The 14,439-nt window shown below is 51.6% G+C and overlaps 1 protein-coding gene across 1 annotated transcript; it reads right to left on the bottom strand.

Moving 5' to 3' along the window:
* Positions 1–3,754: 3,754 nt before the first annotated feature.
* LOC8033527 (nuclear pore complex protein Nup205) lies at positions 3,755–13,707 on the bottom strand. Its single transcript, XM_029988413.3, has 2 exons — positions 9,370–13,707; positions 3,755–5,891 (listed from the first exon to the last, which is right to left on the bottom strand). The coding sequence occupies exons 1-2, from the start codon at positions 13,453–13,455 to the stop codon at positions 4,056–4,058; spliced, it is 5,922 nt and encodes a 1,973-aa protein (XP_029844273.2). The 5' UTR covers positions 13,456–13,707; the 3' UTR covers positions 3,755–4,055.
* Between the last annotated feature and the right edge of the window lie 732 nt (positions 13,708–14,439).

Raw genomic sequence — 14,439 nt, 5'->3', positions numbered from 1 at the left:
CGACACTGAGAAGACAAGAACATCTTCGCAATTAGTTATCAAGAAGTTAGGTTGCTTACAAAAAATTATTTACTTGTTAGCAAAAGTCTAGCCTAACGTGGAGACTCCGTGCATTAGTCCATAGCAACGCCCCTAGCAACGGTTTGTTTGGACCCAGACGCCATGTTGTGACGTCATCACTTACGGAGTCAATTGGGTATTTTTGCCGAACCAGATTTTTTGGTCGAACTTTCAGGGTTCGACTGGGTCGAACCGGTTCGACGAACCTTAAAACTTTTCGCCAGATTCGACCGGTTCGACTTTGTGGACAGTGTGGCCAGCCCTTGATACAAGCATGTCTAGGTTTGGAGAATTTTTTTTTATGCAAAGGGTTATTTTATTTTGTGAACAGCTGCAATTAAAAGAAACTAAATCTAATCACTGAAGAAGTTAATGACTTAATTTTTAGTACTGTGTTAACTGAAATAGCCAATCAGCGCTGCACTTAATTCATCTCTTAGCCATTACCATCCAATCCGAAGCCAACGAGCCAGCCTGACGCGCATGCGCACACGGGTCGAACCTCGATACAAGGTTTGTCGAACTTTCCACTAAAAGTTCGAAAAAGTCGAACCTGGTTGAACTCGAACCGCGGCCGGTTTGCGACACCCCTAGTTATACACCAACTCATGTTTACAAACAAACCGGAGCGCCCCTAGCGGACGCCACCGGCGCCGCGCATGCGCGATGGGGGTGTGGGCAAGAAGCTCGCCGTCGCCCATAAACAAACCATTGAAATGCGATGTTATCGGCGTCTGTGTGAGTCCCCCTGCCCTTTTTCACTTTCGAATTGTTGATTCTACGTCTTCCTGGCAATGTCTGACTACTTGAGCGGCCCCAGCGAAATTAACAAGGCTCGTTACACCGCAAAACTTCGCGTCAATAATGTGACATGCGGCGATTCATTCCGCGTGGACGCCGCAGAATGTAGCTAAAGCCTGATTCGCATGATGAGATTCGCTCGTAATTTTCAGTCGCAACGTCGCTCGGGCTGCAAAAGCGTGAACCGTAGCTGAGATGGTCGACGTCGATACTGAAAATCTAAAGCAGAACCGGACCATGCGAGTCAGGCCTAGCAAGTCGGTGATGGTCACTGGTAACAATGATCAACATCTCCTTGTATCTACTGTTTACATCGAGCCTGCTCACCAACCTTCAAATTTAGGTCTTTTGAGGCGTGCACTTACTTCTTATCGCAAGTACCAGGCCAAGATTCTGTCTACGGGCCGGCGTCGTCTGAGAGAGCAGACGACAAGCAGACACGTTTGAAAGAGCAGACGACAGTTCGAACGAGCAGGTGGCCGTTTGAACTTGAAGACGCACTGAACGTAGTTTGCAGGCGGTCCGCACAACTTGACGGTTTTCTGGCATTCATGTTGGAAAAAAACAAATAAATCTGATGACCACAGCTATCCGTGAATTCAACCCAAAGTGCTTCCCACCCAAGCAATCGTTGTCCGACGGCGTCTGCTTTTCCCTTTTCACGGCACATATCCATATTCTCGGACGAACCGAGCACGGGAAAACTGACCTTCAAACCTTTCTCGGCACTTTTGGTACGACCCCAGTCGCGGCGTTTTGACGAGAAGGCAGGTTTTTGTCTCGTTCCTTTCAAAACAATGCAGGAATACACGTCTGGCATGGGGACTTCTGCCCACAGCCTCAGACCGGAAATGCGACCGACGCGCCACCACCACGCCGTGACGTAACAGAGATGAGTTCGTGTATAATGAACGACTCCATTGTGGACGACTCATAATATTTAAAAAGCGCAACGAGACACGGACAAGGAAGATAGAAAGAGACACAGCACTAACTTACAACTAAGCTATTTCCGTATATATACTAAAGTTGAGGCTTGGGCGAGTTGGTACATATTTCGGAATTAAAAACAGCGTGGAAAGACGAGGACCAGACAAAGAAGTGACACGGACGTAGCGCTATGTCCGTGTCACTTCTTTGTCTGGTCGTCGTCTTTCCGCGCTGTTTTTAATTCCGTCGTATATATAACCGGTGTCAACAAAAACAAATCAATGAAGAAACGCAGATACACACCATTAAAAGACTAAAGAATTGTTACATCACTCTTCGACAATTTGCTAAATTGGTAGATTTGGGCTGCAGTGTGTCAGCTAGCACTTCTTCTGTGCCATGGACAGATAAAGAATGCAGTCTCTCGACCGAAGGGGAGCAGTATGTATTGTGGTCGATGAGTGATTAACTATTTTAGCCTTTTAACAGTGTGCATTTATTTCTTCATTGGCTTGTTTTTTTGTTGCCACCGGTTATATATACTACGGAAGACTACGGATATAAAGTTCAGGTCTAAGTTAGCGCTCTCTTTTTATCTTACTTGTCTGTGTGTCGTTACACTTTTTAAATATTATTTTATGTTCGCACAAATAGTATTATGTCTTTTGTTGACTATTATATTATATATAATAGTCGACAATATAATTATTGTCGAAAGCAAGTCTGCCATTCGGCAAGGAAAGCATTTGTTAAAACAAATGCCTTCCTTGCCGAGCTGTAAAAAATGCCTGCAAAAGTACACAAACAAAACACTATATTAGATACTCCAGACCAGTTTTTCACTATTTACTAAACTAGTCAACAGGAATATCCATTCATTAATTTTACATAGGAAGGGCACAAGTTCTTACGCCGTAAATATTTAAATTGATGGGTTCTGCAAAATGTTTGACACTTGCCATCTTTTCTTTCATTTTCAGTCATCCAGACGTATTCATATTTCTACTGCTTGGTTACCAAAAAATGGTTAAGACACTATAAAATACTGTAGGTGCATCACTGGGAGGAGTATAAAGATACTGAATCCAGTATAAGAACTCCACTCAATTATGTCGCTTATAGCCAAATCACGATTACCACAGCTGTAGATGTCCATTGGAACAGCAACTAGCATTCCTGACATTGCATCAGGGCAGTGATGCTGGCTGTGGAAAGGCACACGTGCAGATGCTTCGCCTTTCAAAGGATAGGCTTCCGTGACTAAGCACGCTTCTTTATAAACACAGCCTGCACACGGCCAGCATTTGGGTTACTGAACTGCCACGTAGCTCGCTTCCACGGTCCCTCCTTTGCCAAGCCATCTGGTCTGCTCACCCCCGCGACAATACCGCCCTCAGCGTCATTCCCAAGCTAAGGAATGCAGCTTCTTCTCCAAGGAAACAAAGGCACAGGACCGATGCAATGTGCCACTTCCAGAAGAGGTTCATCAGTCAACCGTTCTCAGAGTTCAAAAAGGTAGGGCCTACGTAATAATTCTCATTCAATTAAGTACTCCAGTAGCGTTGTATTTCATGCCAAAACTATTGCCGAGCTGTTGCGATATTTGCTATCCACCCTACCTATTTGAGTTGCAATGCTACCCTATTGGGATAAGAATGAGGATGGAAGAATGTGATGACAATCAGTAATGCATGATTTCAACTAGGGTCACCAGTCCAGCGAACCTGCATCATTATAAACCGGAACAGCTGTGGAAGGAGAATCGGCAAGAGTAACCAGGGGCTCTAATCTAGAGCTGGCAAGGAATCCAAAAGCCGAGATCGGCTGGCATCATGCTTGGCCTTGGTGCCGGCCAACCTTGGCGGTCGAATGCCTTGCCGACTTCTTCGCCAAGTGTCCAGGTTAGTCTTTGTCATCAGCAATTTCAATGTGCCCACTACTCAACAATTTCTTACGACTCATACAAAATCTTCTCGATATTTATTTTTACAGAAACCACACAATGTGTTAATGAATTATGAAATGAACAATAACAAAACTCAAAAGGTATACAGCACAAAGCAATTAAAACTGTCTCGAGGCTTCAAGTCCAAAAAACAAACATTCTTCGTAGCTCAGACTTGCATGTGCACGTCGACAAATCTTGGACTGCAGAAGACCCAGGATGCAGACTGGCCCACCAAACAAGCCCAAGCCCCGTTTCTTTCCGTTCTGGACACACATGACAGACTTCCAAGGTGACATGCCGGTTGCTGCACCCACCTTCAGTGTGCCTGTAATGTGGCAAGCCTCTTCAGCCTCCTCAACAGAGCCTCGAAGAATCTGGGATTGGACGAAGACGCACTCTCCTCCCGGAGGTAGCTCTCCCTGACTTGGACGCCGCGGAAGAAGGCGTCGTTCAAGGTTGCTTTTACGTCCGCCTTCAGTGCCTCCACGTCTTCTACGGTGACCGCTTCACTCGCCGGCACACGCCCCAACGTGCCCTCGCGCATGGGCGTTCCGAACTGCGCCTCGGCCGGCCTGACCAGTCCCCTCTTGGCCCGCCCGCTCGGCACGCACTGCACCAGGAAGTACTCGAGGTGTCTCCAGAGCAGGAACAGCGCCTGCTCGACGGCGACTGTAAGCAGCGATAACTCCTTCTTCGCCAGCGCCGCCTCGCGGTTGATCTGCCTCCTGGCAGCCTCGCGCAGCTTCCCCGGCTGCAGAGACGACGGCTGGTCTTGGTCCGCCGCGAGGAGCAGCTCGGCGAGTTCCGCAGACCCGAGGTCGTCGAGCGCGGCCAACTTCCGGGCGAGACAGTCGCGGGCAACCGCAGTCCGCTGCGCTTCGGCGGAGTACGCCAGCAACGCCCGTACCAGCAGCCCGAGCCCTGGAGGAGGAGCAGCGACGGCACCAGACACACCGCTGCGTCCGCTCCGCGGGGGTGCCTCCACGCTTGCCGTCGGTGCAAACAAAATGCGGAACCACTTCCTGTCTTTTGTGCCCGCAAGTCTGCACAACGAACTACAGAAGCGGAATACACTGCAGGAAATGCGCAGCCGTAAGATTCGTTCGTGCGGCAGTTGGGACGCCGCGTCGGCTTCGGGCACCAGCCACGACAGCAACGAGAGCATCTGGTTCTGGAGCATCCTCAGGTGCCCCTGATGCTCCAGCAGCGCCACGTCGTCGTCGTCTTCCGCGCCGTCAGCCAGCACTGCCACGAGCGCAGACGCCAGCGCAGCTTCTTCTAGCGCCGTCAAATCCGAGTTCTCCAAGTTTCTGGGCTGCAGCATGGCCGAAAACACCTGGGCGTGCGCGCCCAGAAAGTTCCGCACTTGGAAGCCGGCCTCCTTGTGTCCGGGACCCAGGGACGCGGCGATCGAGAGCAGGAGTTGCGCCACCGGCACGAAGAGCTGTTGGTAGCACTTGGTCGCCGGCGGACACGGCCACCGAGAAGCAAGGTCGGGCAGCCCTCCGGCGATGCTGGGGTGCAGGTCGAGAGCTTCGCACTCGGCGAGCTTCCCCACCAGGCCGCTCTCCAGGAGGGCCTGGGCACCAGCAGGGCTCGCAGCCAGGCGGGTCAGCAGAGAGAGCTTAGACTCGAGGACGTACAGGCTCCGCAAGGAACTGCCCTTGGAAGATCCCTTGACGAGCACGGTCCGGATGTCGGCATCCGCAGACGAGACGCCGTCCGTCAGGTGGTGCAGGTATCCCTTGCGGCACAGGTAGGACAGCCAGTGCCCGTGGGTGTCGAGGGACACCACTGCGTCAAGCGCGGCCAGGGACAGCATCTGGGTGATCTCGTGGCTCCCGCACACGTCCCTGCACACTACTTCCATCAGCTGCTCCCCGTAGCTGAAAAGGGCCTCCGCGTGGCTCTTGCGCAGCCTTTCGCCGTCCGAAGAAGAGTCCTCGAACACCCTGTCCACGCCACCTCCGGGAGCTCCTTGGGTCTCTGGCGACCTGTGGACCACCCGCAGCAAATTGAGGAGGGAGCCGTAGTAGTTGGCTCTGACGCGCTGGAAGCCACTGCCAGTCTGGATGAGGCACTCGAGGAGACTCTTGAGCACCGCCAGGATGGACGAAGAGTAGGTCGTCAAGGACACCTGCAGTGCGGTGTCCTGGGCAGTAGAACGGTTTGGCATTAGATGTGTTAACACATTTGCTGCCAGTTAGATACCTATATTTTGCCTTTTGGGCAACATTGCAAACGTATGGTCATCTCAAAATTAAAAGAACTCTGAAGCAGACCGATCAGAGAACTGCGTAATATGTGTCATATTGCTAAGATTCAAATTCTAAATAGGGGTGGTCTTGAAGGAAGCACTTAAAACAAGGCTGAATTTAAAATGAAGCTATTGAAAACGGTTCATTCAAGCCACTGTGCAAATGTACCCTTTCGCGGTAGCATACTTCGTCACAATTATTAAGGTTAAAAATGATTAAATTACCACTTCAATCACATTTATTGAAAGGAATAAAATTAAAACACTTAAAACATAATTAAATTACTCTAATGACTGTGATTGAATTACTATGCATCTTCGAAAATGTCTATTAATCTGCAGCACTGTTCAAAGTGCCACTGCCATTATACCAATGGCATAGACATGTACATCTGGCACTGTTTCCTATGAAGCATGGTGTAACCCCCTACCCACCCCTTAAAAGATCAGAAAATCAACACTACCGGCATGTCCTACTGGGAAGGCTAAGACCAAGATGAATTTCTAATGTACTGCATGCCCACAAATCCAGGGGAAGCCTTTAATCCTTTAAGTGCCTTGGACGAGCTGAGCTTGTCAGCCGCTTTTTGGCTAAAAGTGCCATGGACGAGCTCAACTTGTCCAGTGGTTTTTAGAGCACAGCTCTTAGGCGCCCGTTTCCCACTTGAGTGGCGTCGGCGTAACCGCGCGGTGCATTATAGGAAATGTCCCATAACGCAGCGCGCGAGCCCCTCCCCCCCCCCCCCCCGGGTCACGTGACCTCGGGGGGGGTGGGGGGGGGAAGCACCCGACTCCCCCCTCCCCGAGGTCACGTGACTCCCCTGAGGTATGTGACCCCCCCCCGATGACATCACCGGCATCCGCTTAGTCATCATCACTGATGACATCATCAGCATTGTCATCATCATGTGACCCCCTCCCCCAGTACCCTTCCCTCCTCCTCCTCAAGAGCTGCGCTCTGATTCGGCGTTACAGGGAGTTGTAAACGGCTTTCACTTTTAGAGCGCAGCTCTTAGGCGCCCGTTCCTGGCTTGAGCGGCGTCGGCGTAACCGCGAGTAACTCTCGTAACCCTCGTGAGGGTTACGAGGGTTACCTTCACGAGGATTACCCTCACGAGGGTCACGAGGGTTACTAACCCTCGTAACCCTCACAAGGGTTACAAGGGTTAGTTACCCTGAAAAGAGTTACCCTCACGAGGGTCACGAGGGTTATGAGAGTTACCCTCACGACGGTCACGAGAGTTACCCTCACAAGGGTTACTAGGGTTACCCTCACGAGGGTCACGATGGTTACCCAGGTCACGTGACCCCCTCCCTCAGAAGTCACGTGACTCCCGTTGACGTCATCGCCACTGTTGACGTCATCAGTGACGTCACTGATGACGTCATCGGCATCGTCATTATCACTGATGACGTCATCAGTGACGTCACTGATGACCTCACCAGCATCCACATCCTCATCGTCATCATCACTGATGACGTCACAGATGACGTCACCGGCATCCGCATCGTCACGTGACCCCCCCCCCCCCCCCCCGACGTCAGATGACCCCTACAAGGTCACGTGACCCCCCCAAGGTCACAGGACCCCGCCACCCGAGGTCACTTGACCCACCCCCCAGTACCCTTCCCTCCTCCTCCTCCTCAAGAGCTGCGCTCTAATTCGGCGTTAGAGGGAGTTGTAAACGGCTTTCATTTTTTTGATAGCCCTCAATTCCACGGATGAGCTAGACTCATCTGAGTAGTTTGCGGCGCTGATCAAAGATGGCAGCACTCGTTTTAGTTGGCGCTTTCTTTTTTATTGTCGCCACTGATTTTTGCGTAATAAACTTTTCAAATTTCCTCTGTATATCAAGAGGAATAAAACTTCTAAATAAAAACATAATGGCACTTTTAGGTTACTTTTCGGGAAAAAAAAAAGGGGGGCGGGGGGCACTTAAGGGGTTAAAGTGACTGCATAAATCGGCTTGGTAACATATCGCGCTACGATTTGCCACAGAGGTGCCCGAAAGTGGTGGAAAGCGCATCCAAATTTCAAAGAACAAACTTCCCCAAGTAAAAAGTAAAAATCCGATAACCGACTTTTCCTACTTATGGTGACATCTGCCGTCCACACACCCCGACTGGTACAACTGACAGATGAACAGACAGATTGCCGCTGCCAGCATCTGTCGGCTGTTGCACCAATCAGAGGGTGTGTGGATAGCAGAGGGGTGCTGTAGGTAGGAAAAATCTTTTTTGTTTTTTCTTTTTACTCCGGTAAGTTTGTTCTTTTAAACTTTGATGCAATTCTTCCATCACCTTCGGGCACCTCTGTGGTAAACCGTAGCAAGATACGTTACCAAGCCAATTTATGCGGTCACTTTAAAGTGACCGCATAAATTGGGCATTCATGAAGCATAAATTGGACATTCATGAAGCAATCAAATGTTAGTAAATAATGTGTGAAATACAATTCAAAATAATTTTTTTAAGTCAGTTATTAACAGTCGCAAAACAAACAAAAAAAGTTGCCACGTGCTCGGATTTTTGTACTCGTTCAATGATGCAGTATTACAAGGCTCATAATCTTTTAAATACTGCAGGAGCACCAATTTGAACTGGAATGCACTTGTTGATCATGTTTGTGGTATTGCTTTTCAAAACCTTGAATTTCTCTGAAAGGTGTGATAAAAAATTACACCTACTGTTAAAAAGGCATGCATATAAGATGTGCATTCATTTGTCTCTGGTCTCGCATAGCCATCCATGTGTGCAGTACCAGACAGATCAACTTATGCCCATGGAAGGTTAATTTTTTTACTCCTATTAACTATAAAATGGAAATCATAACTTCTATTGAAGCGATTCATAAAAAAAAATTCCTAGCAGAAAGTCCCCCAGAGTTAACAATCAGTTTAGGGTAAAACCTTACAATCGAAATCTTGATATTTTTTAATCCTCTTTTCTGGCAAAAACAATTGAAAAATGGAATGATTTGGATGACAAACCTTTTATTAGGATGATAATGCAGCGAGGTCTGAAAATGCGTTATTTGGCCATTCGGACATGCTAGATTTCTTTACATGATGTTGACAGGATGACTGTTGATGATGTTCCTGTTTAACCGGGAACATTACTCAAATGATTGTACTTGCAGTGATAATTGCAGAACAGTTAATTTACTTTTTTCTAAGATAGAACACTGCTGAGACGGCCCAGAAGGACTAGCAGTATTGCACATAAACATAACCGTGTTTCCCTCCAAGGCTTCGATTACGTGCCCCAATCGAGCAAAACTAGAATGAAGTACACAGCTTACTTTCTTCACCCATGCTACAGCCTGCACAATGGTCTGCTCTACGGCCACTCATCCTAAGCAAATGACCCTCACCTGTGCTTGAGCTCCTCTAGTGCAGTCATTCGAATAAGTTGGTACCATGGTGAGAAGGCAGTGGTGCAGAGCTGCCATGAGGACAAGTAGCACTCCTGAAGAAGGTGCTAGCAGATCTGTCAGGCTGTTCCCATCCAGAAGCCTTCTCAGGAGTTCTTGAGCCACCTCCAGGAGAACCTGAATCTTGAGGTCCCCTCCAAAGATGTCCTGGGGACACACAGTCACCACCACCTCCACCAGCTGCTGCCAGGCCAGAAAGTAGTGTCTCTTAGCAAAGGAGCCCTGGCAACAACGGTTCTTGGCCAAAGTGTATTGGAGAACTGCCTTGACCTCTTGGACCACCATGGATTTCTGCCCCAATGCTACAAAGCCCTGCAGCTTGGCAGATGCCTCCAAGAGCCTCTGGTGTACTGCTCCGACATCTATCATGATGGGTCCTCCGGGCTCCTGATACTCGCATTCTGCTAAGGCCCTCTCTAACTCGACAGAATCAAGGTATTCCCAGGTGGGAGCCGAGGGCACAGTGTGCTTCATGGTGTCCACAGCATCCAGAAGCTTGAGAAGCTTACGCCGGAGGGTGCCCGCAAAGGCACTCGGACGCATAGAAGCGCTTGAAGACAGAAAGCTAGAGAGCTCTGCTGCTCCGTCAATGGGGCAGGTCAGCAATTGAGGATTGTCTTCCAAGAGGAGTGTCACGAGCCTTTGGATGTGTGAACGCTGATTTTGTGAAGCAGTTACGCGCAGTTCTAGCGCCACAGCTCGTAGAAACCAGGACTGCTGCATGAGAAGCTTGACATCTGTGTCCCCATGACTCTTGAGGTATCTTTTGGGCTGCTTTTGGAGGTGCTTGTAGAAGAAGTCCCGTGTGGACCGCAGGTAACGCATGGTGGGTTCAGTGGTCGCAGGGTTGGCACACAGCACGTAAACCAGCTTGTAGCCTAACTCAACTACCGAGGGGGGTCCACCGGGTACTCGGGCCTCCGATGAGTTGTCCAAAAACGAGAGGATGGCATGAAGGCAAGTCCTTGCAGACCCCAGGACACCTGGCTCTTGCAAAGTAGTCTTGGCAATGCTACGTTTGATATCGAAGCCGAGCAGGTAATGCCCCACATTGAGAACAGGGTGTTCAAGGCAGCTGAGAAGCATCTTGAGAAGTGTGTGACTGCTTGCAGTGCGGACTTCACGCAGTGTCCAGTCTCTTTCATTGCCTGCTGGAGGGTCCGGACCCAAGTCCACATCTAGAGACTCTGCGAAGCCGTGGATCAAGCGGAGTCCTTGCATCTTCTCGAAAGTGAATGCAGTGGCAAGATGTTCTGCCATTTTTGACTGACCACAGAGCAAAAGAAGGATCCGAGAGGCAACCAGGGTGTGCCACGGAAGGAATGTGTTGTATGTCACGTACTGCGAGATGACCAAGCCGTAGTCTGGCCTGCCTGTCCGAGGGTTGGCAGCCATTAGAAGTTGGTTCATGGAGCTCACAATGAGAGCTGCGTTGCTATTCCGCACCTGATGCAGGAAGGGTTCTTGTTGAAGCAGAGCAAGGTGTAAGATCCTCAGGCTCAACAGGGCTGCCTCTTCGAGCTGCTTCTGTCCGGGGAAAGGCAGGTAGGTCTCGAGCTGCCTCGCTCCTTCATCCAGGACAAAGAGAATGAGACGCAGGAAGGTTCCGTCTTGCAAGAGGTGTGCCAAAAGGTTGAAGGCCACTTGGGTCCCCAGGGGGGGAGTGTCTGAAGCCAAAAGCTTGGCTGCGTCGATGCCCGGCCCCACACCGTGCTTCCTGAGCAGTTTTTCAATGATCTCCAGGCACAGCCTGGCCACTTCCCACTTCTCCTCCTCCTGCTTGTAGGCTCGAATGTGAAACTTGAGGAAAACTGCGTCTCTCACAAAGTCCATGTAAGGGTCCAGCCCCGACCGCAGGAGCACCGCCCCGTGAGCAGAGGATGGCAGCGGGTGGTCCACCAGGGCAGAGACGAGCTTGAGCAGCGCACGCGTGATAGGGAACTCCTCGTTGCGGGCTTCCACTTCTTCCAGCTCCGTCTGGATGCCCGGTGGTGGGTTGGGGGCGAGACCCCCCTGACGGACGGGGAGGATCTGGGCTCCCTCGAGGCACTGCCAGATCTTGAGAGCCACCTCTGGAGACGTCGCAAAGGCAGACAGCGTCCCCAGAAAGGCTGCCTTCAGCTCGGGGGCCACCCCGCACCCAACCAGGTGGACGAGCAGCGCCAGCGGAACATGGTGCGGGTTCTCCGCAAGCGTGATGCGAGCCACTTCGTCCCAATGAACGACCGTCTCCACTAGCTGCAGGACCGCTATGAGTGCCTTCACCTCGACGCTAGATATTCCCCGTGGAAATGGTGGCCTGTATAGGTGGGACTCGACACTGAGGGGACCTTCTTGCCGAAGACTGTTGTAGTACGACCGGAGCGACCCGAAGAAGTGATCCCAGGAGACTAGGCTTTCCTGGGGTCCAGTACTGTAGCGACCGTTGTTCTTTAGCAGGTTGAAGCAGTGGTGGGCACCGGTCCTTGACTGTGCAAGGCTAGTGAGTACAGAGACGTACGGCGTGAACAAGGAAGGGGGCAACAAATCGCCAGAAAAGCGCAAGAACTTGAAGAGTGCCACCTGACGCTGAGACGGCTTGGGTGCGTAGCTGTGGTCCGAGACGTCGCCGGGGCACCAGTACTGTTCTGAGAGGCGCAGCTCAAGTGGGTCTTTTGCATAGACCTCTGCAATCAGCTCCAGCAGGTGCTCGAAGTGTCTGGTCAGGGTGGACGGGGGCGCGAGCCCGTCGTTCAAGTAGGCGCTCACGATGCGGGCCGTCTCGTCCCCCTGGTTGCGCAGCTCCTTCACCCGGAGGGGCATTAGGACGATAAAGTCGACGAGGAGGCCGTGCATGCGCTTGAGGAAGAACTCCTCCCGGTGGAGCAACGGGGAGCGCACCACCAGGTGGAGCAGGCTGGGGAAGGCCCGGCCCTCTAGGGCAGCGTCCATGGTCCTCTCATCGTCCTCCAGGCAGGCCGCCAGCTCGGGCTCGACGCTCACCAGCGGGAACTGCGAGAAAGTGCGCAGCGTCAGGGCCCAGGCGAAGCAGACGACGGCGCGCAGGCCCTCGATCTTCCAGGCGGCGTCGGACGACAGGTGGCGGTGCAGCGCCACAGCTACGTCCGGGTTCTGCACCAGTGGCAGCTTGTCGATCTCCTTAGAACTGTCCTCGCATGTCTGCAGCACGCTTACGTCCATCACGTACAGGAGCGCCATGAGCACTGTGAGCGTCACGCCGTGCAGGGACCCGTCGCCCGCGGTGTCGGCCGACGACGCGACGAACTTGAGCAGACGCAGCGCCTCCTCCTTGGACAGCACCGTCTGGCAGCTCCAGCAGAAGACGATCTCGGAGAGCGACTGGTGCGTCTCCTGGATCATGTCGGTGACCTGCTTGCGGTAGCGCGGTCCGCCGAGCGCCTTGCTCCGCTGCAGCATGTCCAGCTCCCTGGCGAGGTCTAGCTTCTCGAGCAGGTCCATCACCTTCATGAAGACGCCGTCCTCGTCCTTCAGGCCGTCCGTGTACTTGGTCACGGTGGCCACGACGTCGGTGTTGAGGCCTAGCGTCCAGGTGCGGCCCTCGGTTACCTGGACGAGCGTCCGCAGCGAGTTGACTAGTGCCCGGCGCCCGTCGTAGTACAGCAGGACCGCCACCAGCCCTCGCGTCAGCTCCGGGAACAGCGGCTGCTGCTGCTGGCCCGCCAGCAGCAGTTCGAGCGACACCAGCTCGTTCAGCTCCAGCATGTCGCTGATGATGAGCGCTTCATCCACGATGCTCTGTGGCAGCACCTGCGGCGCCGTCTGACCCACGACGCGGATCCCTTCCTTGGACGCCTTGGCGACAGCATCCCGGTGCTGGGCGCTCCTGGCAGGATTCTGCAGCAGGGACGCGAAATCGGGTTTGTGGCGCCTGAGAGCGGCCACGAAGTCGGGAACGGCTTCCACATCCTTGTTGAGGAGCACGGCTTCAACGGCGAAGTTCAAGTCTTTGAACGGGGCCCAAACTGACGAGCCTGCCAAATTAACCGCCACGCTTTGGGCGGCCATTTTGACTACGCCACACGCCGGTCAATTTTAAAAGGCTTGGGCTTGACTTGGCTTGTCGGCCGTTCAGCACCGAAGAAGAATCACCAGAACAGCACCAGAATCACTTCACTGATCTGCTGGATCTCGCGCTTCCCCGCTTGTTTCTACCTATGGTTTCTACGTTTCTACCATTTCTACCTCGCTCATAGGCTTGTTCCAACGTTACAAACGTTACGCTTGTTCGCTGCGGCGCGTGTGAAGCCACCGGACGGCCATCTTTGCGTTGCAGAGTCTGGCGGCAGCGTGCTGCAGACACGTTTTTTACTCGTTCGTCGTCATTCGTCGAAAAAGACCCTATGTAAGGGTTGAGACTTGCCGTTTAGAATACGTGGAAATTTTTCCTTTTCACTTTCACACAACGCTAGTTGCTTTCAATATATTTATGATCTTTCTTGCCGCTGTGTTCTAACCTTTCTAACCACATAATGAAGAACCAACCAGCCCAACAAGGTATCCTGTTACTTTCTAACCACCTCGTTCGTTGCTCCTCTATGCTTCCAGGCCAGGTAAAAGTGATTCCAGACTCGTAGTATCTCGTAGACAACGAGGTACCTCGTTGTTCCAGTCTCCAGACACAAGTCGCCAATCAGTAGTTATTGATAAAAAAAAAATGCAGTGGGGTATAGAAACAAATATATATTTTGTTTTTACCACAAATTTTACAAAAACAAACTGTTGGCGGCTCTGCATTTCTATCATCTATCCTGTTTAGTCCCTGCGTCCTATCGCCAATCGTTACCGCCATCTGTAAAGATCGCGTTGTTTAGTCCAAACCATCCAAAGGTACACGTCCTCTTCAAGGGGGGGATAAATTTTGTGAAATTTTCTTTTCTGCAGGTTGCGTTCGATCGCCCTCTGCGTTTCAAGGAGAAAATGTCTCGCTTGGCAAGGTTAGCCGTTTCTGCTCGTAACTTCACAACTTCGGCGATTCGACGTAGCGGGCAC

Source organism: Ixodes scapularis, unplaced genomic scaffold (genome assembly GCF_016920785.2).
Source record: "Ixodes scapularis isolate PalLabHiFi unplaced genomic scaffold, ASM1692078v2 PGA_scaffold0__279_contigs__length_252992795, whole genome shotgun sequence".
NCBI classification, from domain to species: Eukaryota; Metazoa; Arthropoda; class Arachnida; order Ixodida; family Ixodidae; genus Ixodes; species Ixodes scapularis.
This window is presented reverse-complemented; position numbering and strand designations above follow the sequence as displayed.